General features: G+C 35.5%; 1 protein-coding gene across 3 annotated transcripts in view; it reads left to right on the top strand.

Moving 5' to 3' along the window:
• Positions 1 to 22,902, top strand: part of LOC131053795 (transcription factor CAULIFLOWER) — a 65,992-nt gene that overhangs the window by 36,818 nt on the left and 6,272 nt on the right. For 2 of the 3 annotated variants that reach the window (XM_057988438.2, XM_057988437.2), the window contains exons 4-6: positions 8,275 to 8,330; positions 8,442 to 8,541; positions 8,667 to 8,708. In XM_057988438.2, coding sequence (XP_057844421.1) covers positions 8,275 to 8,330; positions 8,442 to 8,541; positions 8,667 to 8,708 — 198 coding nt within the window. The remainder of the gene's footprint in view (positions 1 to 8,274; positions 8,331 to 8,441; positions 8,542 to 8,666; positions 8,709 to 22,902) is intronic. The other variant, XM_057988439.2, reaches the window with a different exon arrangement.

Genomic DNA, 22,902 nt, shown 5'->3' with positions numbered 1-22,902 from the left:
GATTCCAAGAATCACTCACCGAGCTATGAAGATTGTTACTGTTCATAACATCTCTTCATATTTTTATTTGTAGTGGTATCTCATTAGTTAGTGAAAAAATTATTTTCCCAAATTATATCTTGTCTTCTCTTCCTTCCCTATTTCTTCTTTTATCAATTTTCTTTATGATTTTATTGACTAATTCCTCTAGGTATTCTTCTTGAATGGACAAAACCTTTTTTGGAGTTTTAAGAAATTTGAGAAATCTATCATCTAACTTGATTGTTGGGTTTGATAAATCTAGTGAGTTTTTTAGAATTTTGGAAAGTTACGGTGGGAGTGGAGACTATATCTTCCATAGTTATCAATGTTCTTCTTCAAATTGGTTGACGTTTACCCTGACTTTTCCCACCTTGAACTTGATTTTTTGGGGGTCTTCCATTATTTCTCCCTATTTTATTTTTCTTCATGCATTTGGAAATACCCACTTTGGCATGCTTGACAACATGCACATTGAAGAACTCGACCCTTATCTTTTCATTTTCCATTCTTTCATGGTGTCTTTCCTCTCTATATGCATTTTGTCTTTGTCTCCTTTCTTCTCCATTTGGGCTTGCCATGTTCAATTTCTTTGTTAATTCAAAATTTTCTCTAATATAACTTGAACTTTTCTTATCTCCTTTGGCCATGTGTGTTTCTATTTTTGGATTAATCCTTTATCTTCTCTCTTGATAGTTATTTGGTATCTTTTCTATTATTCACATCTTTTCAAGGATTCATTTTTATAATTCTTGTATCTTTTTATTCTCTATCCGCTTGGTATCTAAACTCCTCTCATGAGGGAGGTACTGAGAGATAATGTAATATATTATCAGATAATTTTCATCATTCTTATTTCTCTTATATCTAGTTTAAAATTTAAATATGTCCCTACTATCTTTTATACAACCTAATGAACACAACCAATTTTAGAAATAAAAATGAGAAACATAGGCTGAAATTATAAGCCGCATTAGTTTCTCTGTGTTGTGTTTATAACCTAGAGTTAGCTATATAAAGGAAGCAAGGAATTGATCTAGATAGATTGTTAACTAGTTATCTGAACATAAAATATTGACACATAACATTAGATATTTGAAATTCCAGTATATTCTTATTATCAAGATCAATTAAGTAAATTTATTTCATCCTTACATCTCCAATTACCTCATATAGAAGCATCCTTTTTGTCTTCTATATGTACTATTTATCTATTACTTTATACATATATCTCTATATTTCTACCCACTCTATTACATATATATCTTCTGGTATACTTATATATATTGGATGAAACATGACCCATCTATTCTATTCCTATTATAGATTATGTCGTTTGTCATGGGCTCCAAAAGCTCTTTAGGGTAGAAAACAATAAGTTTTTCCTTGATTGTGTCTAATCTAATCCTTCCTTGCCAACAATTAGTCCCAAACTTTTCTTTTCTTTCTGTGACGGGGCTTTCAATAATTTTAGTAAATAACTCCTAAGTTTTCATACTATATAGGTTGAATCCATTACCCAAACTTAGACCCAATAGTAATAGAAGTTGGTAGAGTCTTGAAAACATCAATTATTATGTAAAATATAGCAAAATATAACTTGAATGTCTCATTTGTAGCCTTGTTTATTGCAACAAAGTGCCAAATGTATTACCAATTCAAGAAAGATTTTATTATCCCAGAATTATAGTGGAGACCAAGAAGACAAACCTAGATTGACGTAGATTTATTCAGATCTACCTTAGGGTGAAAGCTTGACTATCAACAACAACGGGAAATAGGATTTGTCATAAATCCATGGCCTACTAGAAAGAACTCATAGGAGATCATCTTGAGTAGTAAATTTAAAGAGGAACATACCTATTGACATTGAACAAATAGAGAGCTACCCTTTAGCTACTATTTGGCCAAGACCTATTTCCTAGTTGAGTCAATGTTATTGTGCAAAGAAGCACATTCACACCAATGTGTTCTCTATGGAGGACATAATTCTATTGATAGTGGAGTTTGACAAGTCAATAGTTATTCCTTCTTTTGACACCAAAAAATCTAGTCAAATTCCCAAAAAAAAAAGTTCCCAGATAGTTGCGATCCAAAAGAGCATTCTTGTACGCCTTGGACCCACCATTCAAATTATTGAAAAATTTCACTGATGGATTTATCAAGATAGTGCAACTTATATTTGAGGAGCGGGGATGTGGAGCCATAAAGATCCCCTTAGATTATCAAATCCCATTCTTGTTGAAAATCTAAATAAAAAAAAGAACTGAAAAGTTAAAAGCAGGGTATGTGAACAATTGATGTTTTTGTTATACATATGGTTTGTTTGTTATGGGAAACTGAATAACTCAATTATAATGTTAAAAATAAGAATTAATCTCATTCCTTATGTATGAATGAATTAATTTAATTCATATAGATATTATGGACAATCATGTAGCTAGTGACCAATATTTATCCATTTCTTTATGGTTGAAATGTTATAGATTTTATTAATTTTCTATCCATCATTGACTAGGGTACATAAAAATATGTTGAGAAACACATTGTTCTTATTTGAAATCATTTTTAATTGTTGTATAAGATAGATTGATATGTTTTCAAACAATATGTTGGTAGTATCTTTTGCAAAGACCACACTCGCACATGACCTAGAAAAATACTACCTTTTACAATATTCAACCACAAAATTAAATAACTCAAATAATTCCATCACTATTATTAAATATAGATATTAGTTAATTTTAGGAATGCATTGATAATTTTTATTCTTTGGACAATATATTATTTGGTGTGAGATACATCCACTTTCAAAATCTCCATGTAGAGAGAGTTACTTTAGTCGATTTTTCTCTTGTGGTTTTATAAGAGTAATTATCAGTTCATTCCATTCATTATGTTTACACAGGTAGAATAAATTTTAGTTTTTTTTTTAAGCATTTCGTTAGACACTAGGGAAATTATTGACATCTAGATAGAGGAAAATACTTTTTGCAACTTATGTGTATACATACACCTACAAAATTATTTCTCTCATTTCTAATCCATTAAAATAGTATTAGAGAATGTTATCTCATGTCTAAAACTTGTGCCAAAAGTGTGAGTATCCTAAGAATAAAGCTATGGTAGGCATAATGAATGCTAATGTATAACCATTTCTAGTAGTTAGACCATGATAGGACATACTGAACAACTCGTGGTTTTGATTTTAAAAAATTAACTTTTAGAAGTGCTAAAAAATATTAATATTTATTTGAAAAGTGCACAATACTACTCATGGGAACCATATAATTCATTGAACAATTTTTTCTCGTATGTCTAGTAATTTTATTTAAATTGAATAAATTTTATATGAAAATGGGGATTATTGGGTCTTTTAAATGTGATAGGAAGGTTGGAAGTGATAAAAAACGCTTAAAAAATTTAGATACCTACTAGATACATACATGAGGATGCAATAAAAATATGATGACTTCCTTAATTGCTTTGGACTCAATGGTGAGCCTAGATTTTCTCTACAAAGCTCCTACATGTCATGTCCCCATGTCATGTCCCCACTATGACAACCATACTTGCACAATATCAAATAAGAGAAAATTATTTTTAGAAAGACTCCACAATTTTCTGATCGAACTCAGGCAAACATGGACATGGAAAAGCAAGAAGGCATGCATCGTTCAGATGTTAACAATAATAATTAAGATAAGACCAGCAATTTGATAGTCTAGGAGGAAAATAACATACATCAGCGATAACTACTTGGCCCCAACAACGGAGCATTATTTAAAGATGCAATTAAGTTAATAAACAAGAGAAAATCACCTGAGACCTGACAAAATCACCTAAGGAACAACGATTTGATTGAAGGAGTGATGATAAAAAACAATAATTAATTATGATAAACACTAACGATGATTAAGGACTCAAGGTTATCTAGAAAGATAAACGATAGAAGGTGTGATTATGTTAGCAAACAAAGGTAGCAATTAGTTCTGAAAGGGCACATCCAAAGAACAACTTTTAAAAGACATCTCCTTCCAGAGATATAAAAGGGAAGACTACGATGGAAGAGAGGGAGGAAGAAACCAGCTTTTAAGGAACATTGATCTCCTCATAAGAAGAAAATAATACCCATCAAATAAAGAGATCATCAAACAATAAGAGATCTTTGGAGATTCACATACAAATCAGACTTGCTGTGCAATGATGAATATATAATTTCTTTGCTCTAACCATAGATTTATTCACGAATGATGTCTGCAATATTAGCCAGCCATATAAGATTTGGTTCTGAAACTACCCAATAATATAAACGAGTGAAGGAAAAACATAGTAATAGAAATTAATATAGTATAACAAACTATATTCAAACACTCAAAAACTTACGAGTTTTGAAGATGGTTTTCCTACTCTCTACTAAAACCCTAGGGTTTTTGTTGCTGCTGTGTCATCGCCGATTGTTGGCTCGTTGGCTGCGTGTGTGCTGTCTACTAATAGTTTGCATGTTGTTGGTTCAATGAAGATGGTGTCTGTTGGTTCGTCCTAGGTTGGTTTGGGCCTGTTGGCTGAATGCTTCCCATCTCTTCGTGTTGTTGGGTCACAATCGATAGTTGTTCCAGTTCGTCATTGGTTGATTTAGACTCATTGGTTGCTTGCTCACCTTTGGCTAATGGTTTGTTGTATGTTGTTAATTCACCATCGACAACTATTGTTGTGTCATCATAGGTTCGTTTGCGAATGGTGGTATCCCTATTGCGTCTAATTTCCCACCTTTAGGATTTGGTGTGCTGCATGTGGATGCTCTTGCCTCTTCCCCAATAGCTATTTCCTTTACTAAGTTGGTTGGTTCTTCTGGTGGTCAAAAGCCTCCTCTTGCTCATCCCTCTCATAGGGGTAAACCCTTGCATTGTTCTTCCTTTGTTCAGAATGTTATTTGTGGAAAGGTAGCATTGGAGAATCGAGATTTGTTCTCTAATGTTGCTCTTATTTACAGGTTTAATGGTTTATGGCCTTCCTTTTCTAATTTGAACAAATGGGTTTTAGATTCTTGGTGGCCCATTATTGATGATAGGATTGAACTTTATCCTATTGCTAGGTTTGTTTTTTTTGGTGGTAGCCTTTAAATTTGGGGATGATAGGGTTCATGAGCTCGAAGGTGGTTTCTGGTTGTGGGGTAGGCATTCACTTTCCATTAGGCCTTAGTTCCCTTTTTTCAACCCTCTTTCTAAATCTATTAGTGTTTCTCCTTCTTGGGAACTAGAATTCCTAATCTGACTTTTTAGTATTGGGATAAGTCTTACTTTAAATCTATTGCAAATGCTATTGGGAAGTTTATTATGGTTGATGCTTCTTCTTTAGTCTTTGATCATCCTACCTTTTCCTACATTCTCATGGACATAGATACCTCAAAAGATTTATTTGGTGAGGTTATCTTGATGGTGGGAGATAAACCTTACTCTCTACTTGATTACGAGGGTCTTCCTTTTCATTGGAGATGTTTTGCTACTGGTCACCTTGCAACTAATTGTCAAAAATCTCGGTGTACTAATTTGACATGGTAGAAAAATACTTGTTATGAGCATCTTACTATGAAAAAGTTTTATAATTTTGAGGATGATTTGGGGGACGAGAATTTGGATGTTGCGGCCACTTCAGGGATTCCTATTAGTGTTTTTGGGGTCATCCAAGTGGTTATTCGTAATGTGTTGATGGCTATTGTTTTGTTGCAAGCTAGTTTGGGCCCGTTGGCTACTTGTTTGTTTTCTCTCCATGCTATTAGTTCGTTGTTGACTAGTATTGTTGGTTCATTGCAAGCTAGTTTGGGCCCATTGGTTGCTCCTTCAACTAATAATTTATTGCATGTTGTTGGGTCTCTGAAGCTATTAGCAAATTGTCTTCCTACCCCTTTGTGCTTGTTATATTCTAAGGATGATATTTCTTAGATGGTTGTGCAACATAGGAAGAGAGGTTTTTTGAAGTGTAACTTGACTTCTCTTTCGGTAGTTAAGGGTTCTTGTAGTGGCCATAAGAGTTCAAAGATGGTATAGTTTTTATCTTTTTGCTCCTTTAGCTTTTTGTTAAAATCTTTTAGGTTCCCTTCAAAACTTTCTTGTGTTGTTTGTAAAGGGTTTTAGGTTTCCTTCAAAGCATGCTTGTGTTGTTGTTGGTTGGTTTTTATTTCCATGTGTTCTATCTTTTAGTAGCGTTATTTTATTGGGTTTTGGATCCCAACTAAAAGTAATTTATTCAGGGTTTCAAGTCCCTTCAAAACATACTTTAGCCTTAATAAAAAATAAATTATATTCAAACTAGTAAGAAGATAAATTAATTCCAAATACACATATTCCTATGCTTATCCAAAGGAAGACACCACATGATATCTGAGAAGTAACTAAAAATAGACATCCATGGAGATGCATATAAGTAATAGTAGGAATGCATGATAAAAGGAATACAACTCAACTAAGACTAGATTAAGTGTTAATCAAGGGCCCAAGACGTGGATATATGATTGGTTGATAGAACTCCATGAACACGATACCCTATTTAGGTGCATAAAATGCAATATAGTAATAAACTAAATATAAATAAATAAATTGCACTAATAAGATGAGTTATGCGAGCTCCTAAATAAATATTTGATTGGCTAAATTCAAATAAAATTTTTTCCCACTCAAAGTTATTTACTTATATGTATACAATGTCTATTTATAAAATCTGACTACTAAATGATTAAAGCTATGAGATTTCCACAATCCATCTTATATTCTTGAATTTTTTCTGGACTCGATTGTGTGTGTTTTTTTCCATCAACGTTTCGAATCACACTTCGTGATTCATCATCAGGATGAATTGAATTCTTTTCATCTTGATGATGAATCACAGAGTGTGATTCGAAATGTTGATGGAAAAAAATACACACAATCGAATCCAGAAAAAATTCAAGAATACTAAATGATTGCCAAAAAGTTAAAATCCACATTATAGTCTTTCCGTTAGGTTTCAGGATTGTTAATCGATTTATACAACTTAAAATAATCTATTTATTTTATTAAAGCTATGAGATTTCCACAATCCATCTTATATTCTTGAATTTTTTCTGGATTCGATTGTGTGTATCTTTCATGTCTTTGGAATTCTTTTCATCCTGATGATGAATCACAGAGTGTGATTCGAAACGTTGATGGGAAAAAAATACACACAATCGAATCCAGAAAAAATTCAAGAATATTTATTTTATGTTGCCAAAGCTTAAAGCTACATATATTTTTTTTACTATTTTACTTTAATATATGACTATTTCCAATTTCAAAACACCATTTTTATCCATTTTTACTTTTTTCACATTGTTTTCTCAATAAATGTCAGTTATTGAAAGGAAAACCAAACCTCTTGAATTGTATTATTAGGAACAATAATATAGGCAATACTATTATTAGGAACATCACTGCAAGTAGGATCAAGTGGGGAGATCCCCTCAGAGTTTTTGTCTGCATTTGGAGTAAATTGTTGGTGCAGAACAACATATGGAGCAAACTCTCCAGGAGCAGACCATTGCTGTAGAATAGGTTCAATAGGAGTGGAAGCCTCAAGGCCAGAGGAAGCCACACCAATAGCAACCAGGGGGCCATCAAAGGCCTCATCTATAGTAAGAGGCACAACCTCATCCCAAAAGGAGTCATCATCCACATGTGAGGAATCACGAGAATCAAAAGCCTTGACATTCAAATTAACTAATAACCATTAGTATCATTACATGATTTGTTTCCAAGATAGCATGCATTCAAACTCTTTTGAGCACATATTTCCTTAAAGCTAATAGTAATATTAATCATTGTTAGACATCGAACACCAAAGGAAATTTAAGTTGATTTAATAGTCATAAAACTTTACAATAAGAACTCCCACTTTATTGTAATGTCAGCCAAACCCAAATATTTAATTCATCCTTTTATCCTCTCTTTTTAATTGCAAGTCATTGTGAGTCATTGCAAAAAAAAAAAATAGAATTAGGAGGCCCACTTTTTTTAACTACTAAAATAGATTTAACAAATCAATATTTAGATACACATAATTTTATTCAAATGACGATTTTTTCATAGATATGTATCACTTGGAAATTATATTCCTTTTTAGTTGATTAGTCTTCAATTTTTTATTTTTTATTTATATTTTTTAAATTATATTAATAAAATTAAGTTATATATGTATTTTTGAGTCAAGAATAACACATTTTTAATTATACATTTCATTTAGTGTAAAGAGAGAGAAAAATCCATGGGAAATATTGAAGATTCAGAGGTTCATATAAGGTACATAATAATACTTGTTTCTATATTTTGTAAGAATTCAATATTATAATAAGATTTTGTAAGATATAAGATTAATTTTTAATTAAACATATTTATTTTTATGTTATTTAGTGATTTGAAATGTGAAGATCTTGAAGGGTTAAGTGTCAAACAATTAAAAGTATTAGAAGAAAAACTTGAAAAAGGGCTGCGACATGTTAGAGCAAAGAAGGTACATATTCTATTTCACTTAAAATTTTATTTAAATAATTATATATGCTAGGTACAATTTCCTTTCAAAATTAAGTATTTGATTAAATTTTTACCAATTTTCTAACTCAGTGGTTTTAAATATAGAATCAAGAAATGATCGAACAAATGAACGAGTCAAGAGAAAAGGTGAAGTATAATTTAATTTTATTATCTTCTCAATTATTTAATTAGCTTTATATATATATGATCCACAAAACGGTATGTAAAGAGCGCATGTATCAACTAAGCTAAGAGTTTAAATTTTTTGTGTTCTCTGTACTTCCATCTTAATTTTAGAAAGTTTTTGATATATATCTTTTGTATTGTTTAGTGCAAGGGTGTAGGGAAATAGAACATTCTTAAATTAACTAATGGCTAAAGAGAAATAAGACTTCAGTTTAAGAGATCAAGAAGTTAATATCGAGGAAAATTAGAATATGCTTTGTTCTTTATTGATTTGTAGTTATTAGTAATAGATATTTTGTTGTATGTTGTAATAAAAAATATAAATTAGTATTTTGGAATTGTATATATTTGTATCAAATAATGATGAATCAACATTATAAATTTGTTCTTGCTTGAGATTGGGTTATGTAAGTAGTTTAGTCTCTAGATATCATTTATTGACATGGTTTTATGCTATATTAAATATGGTACAATAATGTGAGGATAAGATGGTATGCATGAGTATATTGTGTGGGTTAATAAAGGGCTGAATGTAAATACAAGAATTAGAGAAGGATTCAATATAAATAAAAACATCAAAAGGATTAGACGAATATAATAGAAAATGAGAAAAAGGGTGTATTTTCATGTATAGTGTGTTTATACTCTATAATATTTGTAAGTCCATATAATTAATTACTAAAATGTTTCCCAATGGATTAATAAGATTGGAAAGATTGGTTCCTTCAAGAAGGTTGATAAAAGCTTTATGGTTTGCAACCATAAGATAATCATATTTTATATTGAAGGCCCATTTGAGTAAGAGGTACATCATAATTAAAACTACGAATGTGAGCAAATAGCTAGTAGTATCTCTTTGAAATTTGTTGGAGATAGGAGAAAGATGAGTTGTAGAAGGATTGGTATATTTCAGAAAGTAGAGATATTATTAGGATTCCCCTAATCAAATGGGAAACAACTTGTCTTTCAAAAGAGGAGGGAGTAGGTGGTCTAAGAAGATTGGAGCTACAAAATCTAGCTTTGGGAGCAAAATTATCATGGAAGGTGTTCAAAAACACAAGTAGATTATGGTGCAGAATAATGATGATGAAATGTCTAGATAACAAGGAGCCAAGTAGGATTCTCACCCAAGCCAACACTAGTGGAGGGTCTAATATTTGGGAAAGCAGAGATATAATTACCAATCACTTGTCTTGGAAAATTGAGAGTGGTAAGAAGGCAAGATTCTGGCAAGACTCATGGATGATTAGGTCATGACGCTTTAATAAATTTATTCCCAGAGCAAGGTTGGATTCTAAAACATTCATGGAGTTATTGTGGTAGATTACATCAAGATGGAGGTTCAAGGTACAAACTATCCGGTTTGGATTATATGGACTAATATGTATCCCTACTTGAGTAATACCTATCTTAAGTAATACACTTAAAGAAAGAAAGATCATGTTTACAAAGGGTGAGGATGAGATAATCTAATGTGCATCCAAGTCAGGAGAATATGGTGGGGAAGAAGGATTGGTCGGTGGGAACAAAAGGTTTGCCCCTCAGTCTGGTGTGTTTTTATGGGCAACTTTACATGAAAGGGTTCTAATAGGGGAAGACTTAAAAAATATGGTATTCTTGGAGCAAGTTTATGCCCCCTTGTAAGTAGAGTGAGGAAACAATGAATCACCTTCTCTTATTGTGCCCTTATGTTAAGAGATGTTGGGATTGGATCTTATCATCCTTGAATTGGTTAGTAGCTTGTAATGAATCCCTATTTGGAATGCTATTAGGGTGGCGTAAGATGGGTTTGAACTCAATGTAGAGAAATATCTACATGAAAGCCCTATATATGGTTGTATGGCATATTTAGAAAGAGAGGAATAAGAGGATATTCAGTGACATGATTATGACGGAGGAGCAGGTTATCAACAAGATCAAAGTTGGAATTTGTGAATTGGCAAATTTATTTTCAAATGGGATAAACACATATAGGCTATAAGGTCTTTGCTCAAAAATTTGAACATCATAATATCAAGTAAAACTTGTAAAAGAAAGGATACCAAATGGTTAAAACCAAAGTTGAATAGATACAAGCTAAATATCAATTATGCAGCCAAAGGAAACCTAAGGCAAGCTGGATTTAGATGTATCATTCAAGATGATAGTGTAATAACCCACTTAACTTAATCCAAAAACTCAACTGATTTTTTTTTAATATAAAAATATTGATTTATTATTCTTACTTATTCTTATTTTTTTTTATTCAATCACATTCAAGTAATTCATTTCTAACATGATCACAAAATGATTGAATAGTAATAACAATAATAGTATCAAATCAAAAAATGGCAAAGGAGGGTTATGACATCCTTCCCCCCTTAAATTGTGCATCGTCCCGATGCACTTAAAATAACCTTAAAAAGAGTTTGTTGAAAACATTTGTTGCATATCATTGATTCTCCCCATGTAGCATTCCTTTCATCATATTGATTCCATTGTACTTGCATAAATCAATCTCTTTGTTGCGCAATTGGTGCTGGCGCTTCTCCAAGACTCTGAATGGCCTTATTGTTTCCCCCTCGATTCCAAGGAGGATCATTCCTTGCTTCATCGAACCTTGGTGGATAAGCTATCCTATTTCATTGATCTTTTCCATTATAATTGCCCCTATTAGTACTGTATCCATTGCTTTGATTTGATTAAGTTGTGGGCTCCTTTCAGATAAATTAATCCTTTGATCCCTATTGAAGTTTGTGTTCCCCATGAATTCATGCTTCCCTTTGAATGAGTGATTCTTGTTAAAATTCCATATTATCATTACTAGGGCTCGAATAGATTCCTTTCTTATTTAAAGTTTTCTCAAGTACTCCTTCATGCCTATGGGTCCATGCACATTGATTTTTGCCCTTATGTTGGTATTTCTAGTCCCAAAATGAACCTCCTGATTTAAGCCTTCTCATCCTTGATATGTAGGTACATACTTTATAAATTGGCAAACTTATTTCATTATTAGGCCCTTGTCAAAGATTATGGAATTATGTCACCCTCTCATTGAAGACTAATTGTGATAGCCACCTTTTATGAAAATGGTGATTAAATTGATCTCATCTGATTATATCCTTATTATACTCATTTATTCCTTATTTTTAGTCCTCCAACTAGCTTCTTCCCATTAAGTTGATAGGAATCCAAAATACACTTAGTTCAAAGTATTTTTCCAATCTTCAACTCCACCAATTTTCTCCCCTATCAAACCTATGTGGGTTGATTTCCTCAAATCCTTAGATAGATCCTATATATTATCTTCCCTCCTACTATCCATCTCATTTCCTTAATCATTGCCAAAGTTCCCATTTTCAATCCTACTTCTATTTACTTGATGTCATTTTGTCTTGCACTAAGCTCTCGCATTCATTGTTCCATGGAGTTGATCTCATCCCTTTGCTTAGTTAATAATTGGTTATAGCTTCGACTCCTATTTCATTATTCCCTCAGTCTTGTTGATTTTCATCATTACTAACTTCACTTGACTCCTTGTAATGGTGGTATGCCTTCCTCTTCCTCTTCCTTACCAACTAGGTCTTCTTGAAATTCAAATTTAATTTTCATTTCTTGATTTAAGATATAATGATTTATCTCTACTACTTCCGAGATACTCTTCAAGTTTGCATAAGTTTGAGGTGAGCTCAAGGCCTAGACTTGAACCTTCGCTCTGATACCACATATAATAACCCACTTAACTTAATCCAAAAACTCAACTGATTTTTTTTATATATAAAAATATTGATTTCTTATTCTTACTCATTCTTATTTTTTTTATTCAATCACATTCAAGTAATTCATTTCTAACATAATCACAAAATGATTGAATAGTAATAACAATAATAGTATCAAATCAAAAAATGGCAAAGGAGGGTTATGACAAATAGGGTTTTTTATGGTTCTATTGCCAAGGTGGCCTCCAATAGTGAGGCAAAAAAATATAGTATAAAGCATAAAACATGTGACTGGAAGAATCTATCATCTAGTATTGAAATTTGAAACTATTCCCAACCGATAAGGTCATTCTTTGGTAGTGCGTTGACAGAAGATCATTAAAGTGGCATCGAAACTAGAAAACTATAAGATCGTGTGATATATATATATATATATATATATATATATATATATATATATATATATATATATATATATATATATATATATATATATATATATATATATATATATATATATATATATATATATTTTGATAAAAGTGGATGAACCATTGAAATTATATTAATTTTTATATTTTTTTTTAACATGGTGTTTGGTTCAATGAGCACTAAAGGGAAAGAACCAGTAAGAAAACCCTTCAGTATAGCTCAAAAGAACAGAAGCCTATCTACCCATTACAATAGCCCGTAGGCAACCCACAGAAAACCCTAGATTACATCACCAATCACATTAGATATAAAGGAAGCTTGAGAGAAGCTTGTAGGATCCAATGAAGAAGATAACATCCTAGAAAGAAGCCACCATATCTTGAACAAAATCAGTGCCAACACCCAAAAACCCATCTGTCTATGCCCCACATGTAACCAAGGCCCTGCAAAGAACAAAACACAAAGCTAGAAGGGAACCAAGTAAAAGCAATCCTGTCAGCATAAGAATGGTTAGCAAACAAATGGCCCATCCATATAAGGAGCAGAGAGGCATGAAGAAAACCCTTAGGAATCAAAATGAGGGTGATCCACAAAATAGTCCATAGTAAAAGCCATAGTATCAACAGCAGGATAAGGAACCATCTACACCACCATATTAATTGTACTTTCTAGTTCCTCAGAAGAAGCCAATAGCCATCAATTTTGCCAAGAACTCTCCAAATAAAGCAGAGCATTATGTATTTAGAAAAAAAAACACAAAACAAGAATGAATACCATACCTGCTCACCATCTTGAATTTAACAAGGGAAAGGATAACCGTTGCATGATTATCTTATCATCATAAGAGAAAATACCGAGCAAGAAACCTCAAACCAAAAGGTGAAATTTCCTCATACCTTTCAACAAATCCAATCATTAAGGCAACTTCCAATAGAATGAACACAAGGCGTAATGATTCAACAAAAGGACCAAAGCCACATAATGTGAAACGAAAGCTCATTGCAAAGTTGCCCACATCCAATCGCAAAGAAAAATGATAAAAAAAAGTAGAAGATCAAAATCAATTAAGTTTAACAAAACCAACCACGAAAACTAATGATTTGCATGGGAGATCCAATACCAAGTCGGTCCCCAAAATATCCAATGAAAACCGAGGTACTCATCAACTGAGATGATATCCCATAAACCCATCATGTAGCTTCATGGAAGCAGACAATGCCAATCAAGAAGTCCCAGAGATACCAAAACTGCCAGCTGTTCATAAGATGTCCCAAAATAAAAATAATTACACACGGATCATACGATTTCATTCGTATGGATTGGCCAACAACTTACCAAAAAATTGAAGAAAGTAAAATAGAGAAAGACCAACCGGCAATCTCTGAAATATAAAAAAAGATAAAGAGATAGCCATCAACAGAGGTATCCATAATATTCCAAAAATGCAACCAAGGAACAACATGGGAGACAACTCAAAACCTGATCACAATCAAAAACGTCAGCGGAGCATAGGTTGCCCCTCCACCCTCCATACTTAATAAGGAGCTACTACTAGAAATAGCTACAACAGAGATGCTGCCATAAGGCAAGACAACATCCCGCTATAGCCATCCAAGGAAGTGAAGCACCCCATAAAGCAAGGAGATGAGAGAGGACACTTCGACCAAAGGCAGCTCACCCCAAAAAAAAGAAACCACAACAAACACTCTCCTTAATGAAGAAATTCTCCCAATAAATGTCCATAACAAAGATATTGCCCAAAAGACCAACACCTTCATTATAGACACTTATGAAAGAACACCCACACCAAGAGTAGGGAATGAGGGATTTCTGAATGGAAGAACTGCTAAGAGAGAAGCTTCATGTAGGAGATAGGAATGTCTGAAGGGGCAAGTTCTATATAGTCAGCACCCTCAACAACAGCCTTGTTAGCTATAAAATCTGCAAAGATATTGACCTCTCTAAAACAGTGAGAAATAGAGAAAGTGGAAAAACCTTTTAGTTGTAGGAGAATGTGATCTAAAAAATACTGCAAGTGCCAACACAGACACTTTTTGCTAGCAACCGCCTGAAAGACTAGCATTGAATCACCTTCAATAACAATATCCTTAATGTTTAAAGAAAGAGCTAGGTCAAGCCCAAAGGATAAAGCCTGAAACTCAGCCACATTATTAGTGCCATGGCCAATATATTTACCCACTGCTTTAATGATCCTTGAAGAGTGATAAAAAATAATTACCCCAATCCCAGACCTCCCCAGATTACCTTTAGACGCCCCATCAAACTGAATTTTATATGAAGGAAAAGGAGGAGGACTCCATTTATCCATCTTGCATTTAAGAAGCAAAGAAAATCCATCTGATATAACCCCATGAGAAGGCACCAATTGAAGCGAAGACCATCGCCAAGTGACCCAATTATCCCAATGAGAAAAAGACCTAAGATGATCTAGATTTTTATGAATGAAAGAGATCACTACTTCACCAATGGAGGCTTGAATTCTACCAATTATGTCTGCCAAAGACGCAAATTTATGTTTAAAGATTCTTGAATTTCTTTCAAGCCAAAGATTCCAAATCACTAGAGATGGAGTGACAATCCAAAGAGATGAGTAGAACGAAGAGGGAAACAACAAGGGCCATGACATAAATTGTGAAAGCAGATTAGAATAGAGAGAAGAAGACCATCCTAACATATCAAACAACCAATACCAATAGTTAGAAGCAAAAGGGCACAACAGGAAAAGGTGATCCATCGATTCCATATAATAGCCATAGAAAACACAAGGAAACACTGTTGTAATCCCAAGCCTGTCCAATCGCATCCCAGTAAGGACTTTATCTTGGACTGCCAACCAAGTAAAAGCCCTTGCCTTTGGAAGACAAGCAGGATGCCAAAAAATCTTAGTAGGCCAATAAGAGTGCAAAGGGGCCTGAACCAAAGACTTGTACCCATCTTTGACTGAATAGGAGCCTGAAGTATTTTTAACCCAAACCAAGGAGTCCTCCTTATCAAGGAAAACTAAAGGTCTTTTATGAAGTTCATCAACAAAAGATAAAATAAGATTGTTATCAATAGACAAGGGAGGGATATCCTTCCATTTAGCCACCAAACATGGGCCAGATGAGACAATATTAAATAAATCTACAACAAGAGACCCCCAAAGGTTAGATAGAATATTAGGAAAAGGGGACCAATCATGTATAGTTGAGAGAGTCGGATGCCCATTCCAAACTTCGTCCCAAAATTGGGCCTTATTACCATTATGAAAAATCCAAGCTGGGTGCGGTAAGACCACCTCCCTACAAGAAACCAAAAAATTCCAAAACGCAGAACCCTTCGGAAGGGATGTTGCAGTAAAAATCCTTTCTCTGGATGCTCCCCTTAAATACTTGGTGAGCATGATAGAATCCCATTTACTATGAGGATCTGCATATAACTTCCAAATCAATTTTGCCCCCAATGCTTTATTCTGAAAAACTAGATCACGGATACTCGCACCCCCCAGCTCCTTGGGACGACAAATTTTATCCCAAGCAAGAAGAGGGATCTTCTTTTTACCTCCTAAATTGTCATTCCAAAGGAAGGTCCTAAGGGAAACCTTAATATCCTTATTGACTTGAGATGGAGCTTGTAGGATAAACATCAAATATGTAGGAATAGCATTCAACACTGATTTGATTAAAAGGATCTTACCAACCATTGTAAGCCACTTATGATTCCAGGAGGAAATTTTGGAGGTTATTGAATGAACAACTTTATCCCAAAAGGAGGTCTTTTCTGATCCTAAAAAGAAAGGAATGCCTAAATACATACATGGAAAGGTCCCAACTTGAAAATTCCAGAAGCGGGTAAGTGTATCCTGAACTAGAGTGGGGACATTCACAAAAAAGACTTTGGACTTCTGATTATTAAGTTTTTGCCCAGAGAAATCAACATAATCAGATATAATTTTCTTAATAAATCGAGCTTCCCTCATAGAGGCCATGGTGCAGGAGCACCCTTCAAAGGGCTCCCACCATTTTCTTTGCTTGTGTTCTTGCTTCTTTATGAAGCCATTGTATATAAAATAAAGAGCCATGTGCTCATTGGTCCTAGTTAGGGTCCTAGTTGAGGTCTTAGGGTCATAAGTCAAGATTGAGATTTTCTTGAAAATAGAGGGTATTTATGTCTTTGAGGTGTTTAGGGGTCCTTCATAGCATGATGGTGTCCTTAGGTTAACCCAATGTGGGCCTAAGAGTCAGGAAAAGCAACATTGAGAAAGTTGCTCAAAAGTTGCATGACAACTTTTAAAAGTTGTCAAGCAACTTTTTCCACCTAGAGGTCAAAATCCTTAGGTTAGCGTGGACAACCCTAATATGGGCACACAGATTGAGGAAAGGGTAGTATAAGTAGTTGCAAACCCTAAGTTAATGGGTTGGATGTCAGAAGTTGTACGACCCAAGCAAAGTGACTTGACTGTGACTTCAACTTTGCTGCCAGTCGGCACAAATGGAGTAAAGGAAGATTGTTAGTGGATTGATTCTTGTGCAAAACTATGTGGAGTGTCTTCTATGGTGTAAATAATTTCATTTTGAGCATATAGATTAGGTTTTTGTTTGGCAAGTGTGGTGTGTTTGTAGATCTTTTGTAAATTGCTTCTCATTGTCCAGTTTTGGACTAGTTTGAATAAATGGGTTCATAACTCCATTCCCCATTGTGGAATCACCATGAAACCATGGAGAATGGGAGTACAAGACATGTTCTATACTTCACAGCAAGCAGGGCCCTTGAAAATGCAAGGAGGCCATTTAAAGACCCACTCCCAAGCGAGACTGGACAGTGCCCGGCTAGGAAGGGTTAAGTTGCAGAGGTCTTGGAGAGCAAGGAAGGTCAGAGGAGGAGGCACCCTTTGGAGGAGTTGTAGAGGGGTGAGTGAAGCACCATTGGTGTGAAGGAGGAGCTTCCACCAATCCAGACAAGGTGGCAAGAGCACCAAACCTACACTGTGACCCTGGCAGGCCTAAAAACCCTTAAAAACCTTAAAATCCACCAAGGGTAGTGTACGTACACATGGAGGCCTAAAACCTAGAAAATCCTTGAGTCCTTGCCAAATGAATAGCAGGTCTTTCAGGAAGTTTCACAAGCAAGTGCATTGTTTGTAAGAGGGATCCCTAAAGGACTGGGTAGGAGGCCTAATTGGTCACAATCCTTGTAGCCCTATTTTGTAGGCAAAACACAAAATAGTGAAATCGGTAAGGGGTTGAAAGATTGAAACCTCTTGGGGGTACATGAATGGGTGGAAAAACCTTGTATTAGACCTAACCTATCCTTGCTAAGACCTAGGAAGGTGTAGAGCAAGCCAAACCCTTATTAGCCTAAGTAAGGGTTCTTGAATCTGATGAGTAGGTGAGACCTTAGGAGCAGTTTTTCAACTTGTTGGTGGGTGGATTGGGCAAGGTCAGGGGATTCCACAAGCAAGGGAAGTCCTAGAGACCCTAGGGTGTGGTTAGAACACCTGGTGATCCAAGGAAAGGATCCAAGAGCATAGGCTAGGCTAGTCTATCCCAAACCCCATCCCATCAGGCCATCCCAAATAGAAGTGTATCATCAACAAATAAGCAATGAGATTGTGAAGAAGGGAGACCATCGACTCTGATGCCTGACCATAAACCAGATGTCGTAGCATTGGAGATAGCCCTACTTAATGCTTCCGCCAAAAGAATAAACAAAAAAGGAGATAGGGGATCTCCTTGCCTAATTCCCTGGGAGGAAGCAAAGAAGCCCGAGGGAGAGCCATTAATCAAAACTGAAAAGCGGGCAGAGGATATACATGAAAACACCCATTTAACCCAGCTATGCGAAAACCCTAAATGATACAAAACCGCTACCAGGGACTGCCAATTAACCCGATCATAAGCTTTAAGCATGTCTAGTTTAAGAATCATGGTTGGGACTTTTTGATGAGATATGGAGTGCAAAATTTCATGAGCTACAATGGCACCTTTAGAAGTTTCCCAACCAGGCACAAAACCACCCTACTCCAAGGAAATTATCTGAGGAAGGAGTTTAGACAACCTAACCGAAATTGCCTTAGTAAAGATTTTATATAAGGTAGTACACAAGGCAATTGGATGAAAGTCCGAAAATGAGGTAGGGTTGTCTACTTTCGGGATGATAGCAATAAGAGTGGTATTAATTTCTCTTAGTATCGACCTATTCCTTCTAGATTCTTCCAAGGCTAGCAGTACATCATTTCCTATAAAATCCCAGCATTTCTGAAAGAATAAAGTCGTAAATCCATCCGGACCCGATTCCTTTTCCGGATGCATGGAAAAGACTATCTCTTTCAATTTAGCCAAAGAAAAGGGGGCCATAAGCATCCTATTATCCTCTTGAGACACTAAAGGGGGGATCAAATTTACAAACTCCTCATCCCCCAACACCGGCTCTGCTGAAAGAAGAAACTTAAAGAACCTAACAGCTTCAACAGCTATATCATCCTCCTCCATCAGAGTGTTACCATTAGAGTCAATAATACAAGAGATTCGATTGCGAAGTCTCTTGAGCTTAGAAGAGGAGTGAAATAATTTTGTATTTCGGTCACCTTCGGAAAGCCAAAGGTCCCTAGACTTCTGTCTCCAATAAGATTCTTCCCTAGCCAAGATCTCACTCAACTATAGGTTCAACAACTTTAGCTGATCATACATTAAGGAAGACATACCTGAAACAACAATGCTTTTATTTAGTTGCTCAATTTCCTCCCGAATCCTAGCCTTTTCACCAAAAATATTCTTAAAATGCATCACATTCCAATCCTTTATCCTTAACTTTAAAAAGCCCATTTTCTTAACAAGCTGAAACATCCGAGACCCAGGAAAAAATGGAGCTGAAGCCCACCATTGTTTTAAGGAAGGTAAAAACGATTGGTCCCTAAACCACATTGGCTCAAACTTGAAAGGTAACTTTCTAGGAGCCCTATCCTCAAAAATAGTGAATTGAATAGGGAAATGATCAGAACCAGTAAAGGGGAGAATTGAGGACACAAAATCATGTCCTAAATTAAACCAGTTATCTGAAACCATAAAGCAATCCAGCCTTTCCAAGATTTGACAAAAGTCCCTACGCATGTTAGTCCATGTAAATGACCCATTAAGAGGTTTACAATCAACAAAATTCAGGGACTGAATAAAATTGCAAAAGTCTAACATAGAATGTTTGTTAGGGATGGTTCCTCCAGCCTTTTCATCCAAACTAGTAATTGCATTAAAATCTCCCCCAAAAATCACAAAAACATTCCGCAAAGGAGTAGCAAGAGAAACCAAAAAATTCCAAAGATTTCTTTTTTCTAGAACCCCAGATGGACCGTAGACATTAAATAGCCAGAATTTTAAACTTGATATCCTACTCTTAATCAGCCCAAGCATCCAATTGGATGAGGAAGCAATTAATGAGAAATGTACACTAGAATCTTTCCAAAGGACTGCCAACCCACCCGAAGCACCAGAAGAGGGAGATGAGCACAAATTCCATACTTTCCAAGAAGAAAATAACCTATCAGCTGAAGACAAATTTAGCTTAGTTTCTTGTAGTAATACTAAATCACACTTCATTAAGTCCAATTGTGACTTAATCAAGCGTCGTTTGTTAAGGGCATTTAAGCCCCTAACATTCCAGGATATAATCCTCATTGGACCTGAGGGGAGGCATCAACTCTCCTCAAAACATTCAGAGAAAGTGGAGAAACTAAACCTGCTGAAAATACCTTATGCAAACTTCGTTTGGTAGCTAAGGCTCTTGTGAGGGGTGGACTAAAGGGTTTCTTTGATCTTTTCTTTCTAGAGGTCTCCAAAGAGGAAATAATAGTTGTTTGAATTCCCGCATCAATTTCTAATTTAGTCTTAGTATGCTTGGGTTTGCGACCCCTTTTCCCCGGAGTGGACAAGGGTGAGGTAGGGAGAAGAGTGGTTTGAACCAAAGGGAGCCCAGGAGTAACCTCCATGGGTGCCTTATCTACCCTAACATCCTCCTTATCTGAGACCATGGGAGCCAGAGATGACACAAGACCTGAAGCCATCAAAGCCTTACCCATGTTGAGAAGCTCAAAGGAGTTATTGGTAGGAAAAGCAGCCAAGTCATTCTCCAAAGAATCCAGATCAACCGAAATCGAAGAAATTACCTTATTTGCTAAAGGAGAATTAAGAGAGACCTTATTAATGTAAACAATATCCTGAACCTGAGTAATGAGATGCTCGTTTGGAACAATGTCAATACCCATAGGTTTGTCATTATCTATCAAAACCTCAGGGATTCGTGTTTCAGCTTCTAAGACATTACCCACATCTAAATTAATATCAGCAGCCACATATTTAATTAAAACATCAGGAATTCGCAGTTCGGTCCCTAGGATATTACCCAACTCAACCACATGCTCAGAAGACAATCCCCTATTTGAAGTGTCATTAGGATTTTTCGAAAGGGGAGCATTCAACAAGCCAATCCTCGAGAAAGGAACAGTTCTTAGATACTGTTGCTAAAACTGTAGAATTGAAAGTTTTCTTCAAGGGGGAAGGAGGATTAGCAACAACACCAACAAATTGACCTTTATTCCAGGCCAAAGTGTCCACATTATCACCAAAAGGAGATTCAGTATCCCACGATCCAAGTCAAATGGATTTCATATGAAAAAATAGGGGAGAATCCATAGTAACTATAGAGCAACCAAAATCCTCAGAGTCCCTAACCAGGTTTTAACGCCACAAGCCAAACGGAGATCGAATGTTGTAGAATTTTGGTAGGGAGATTTTAGGGGAAACTAACACACAAATTTTGACAACCAACACCCCATCCTCAAACAGCGATTGAGACAATAGAAATTTTCCCAGCGAATCCCCAATTTTTGTTAAAATATCAGATTCAACAAATTCAGATGATAAAAGAGGAAGTTTAATCCACATAGGAACCTGTTTTGGGCCAACCCTAGAAGCCGCTAGAAAGGGTTTCCAACTCTCCACAAAAATTAGGTTTTTCCCAAGCCCAAAAAATGGAATACTCAAAGCCTTATCTCTAGCAGATGCAGAATCAAACACAATGATAAAGGAACTTGCAAAGATAACATGGAAATATAAAGTGCCATACCAGTGTGCATGAAGTTTGCAATGAAGCTTGGACAAAGGAATAGAGTCACCCCACACCTGAATCACGACTGCCAAAGCCTGAAGATCATGAGCCTTCTTCCCCAAAATGGCATCTGAGGCATCAATCAAAGGAACCGAAAACGGAGCAGGCTGAGAGGGTGATTCTACAGTCGGCAAATGCCTCCTGAATCTCTTGATGCAAATACGCAGAGGCATCTGACCGAGCCTTATTACCAGAAACCCTAGCATTTCATTTTTGCTTGTCCTTTTGTCCATTTCCTGTAATTCAATTTCGGTCCTGATTTTGATGCCTCCGAAAAAACCCTTTAAAATATGCAGAAGAAGGGAAATCATGTTGGAGTATTTTATCATCTGTAAACTGAGCAGGTGAAGCCAAGACATCAATCCATTTGCCATCTTGAAAAACCCACTGCGGAATATGTCCTGCCCGAGAGCCAAAGGGATCTTTGGGGGGGAGTAGATCAGAGACCGCCTCATCCCCCCAACGCCTGTTCCGTTGCACGCCGAACACCACATCCCCGAAGGCTTTCTCATCCCCGAAAAATCGCTCGCTTGCCCATTTAATGTTATTCTTGTGAAATCAATTTAGAAATATATTATGGTACCTGCTATATCAAAATTAGATTTTAATTTCATCTTGGGGTGGTGTGGTGTTCTAGCTTGAACATTGGGTGCTAGAAATTTTTTGTCATAAATTGAGGAATTGCGATATAAAGTTAGAACATGAACAAAGAGATATGCAACAAGTGGGGAACATTGGAGATGGTGGTATGGTGGGAAAATGTTGGGAGAAGGATCAAGAAGAGAAATTGAGAAGGATCTTTTACATTGAGGAGGAGTACCTTCTGTCAACCATCAAGAGCATTTTAGGAGAGGACTCCTCTAGTG

Source organism: Cryptomeria japonica, chromosome 10, assembly GCF_030272615.1.
Source record: "Cryptomeria japonica chromosome 10, Sugi_1.0, whole genome shotgun sequence".
Lineage (NCBI taxonomy): Eukaryota > Viridiplantae > Streptophyta > Pinopsida > Cupressales > Cupressaceae > Cryptomeria > Cryptomeria japonica.
Note: the sequence above shows the minus strand (reverse complement) of the source record. Positions and strands in the feature narration are given on the sequence as shown.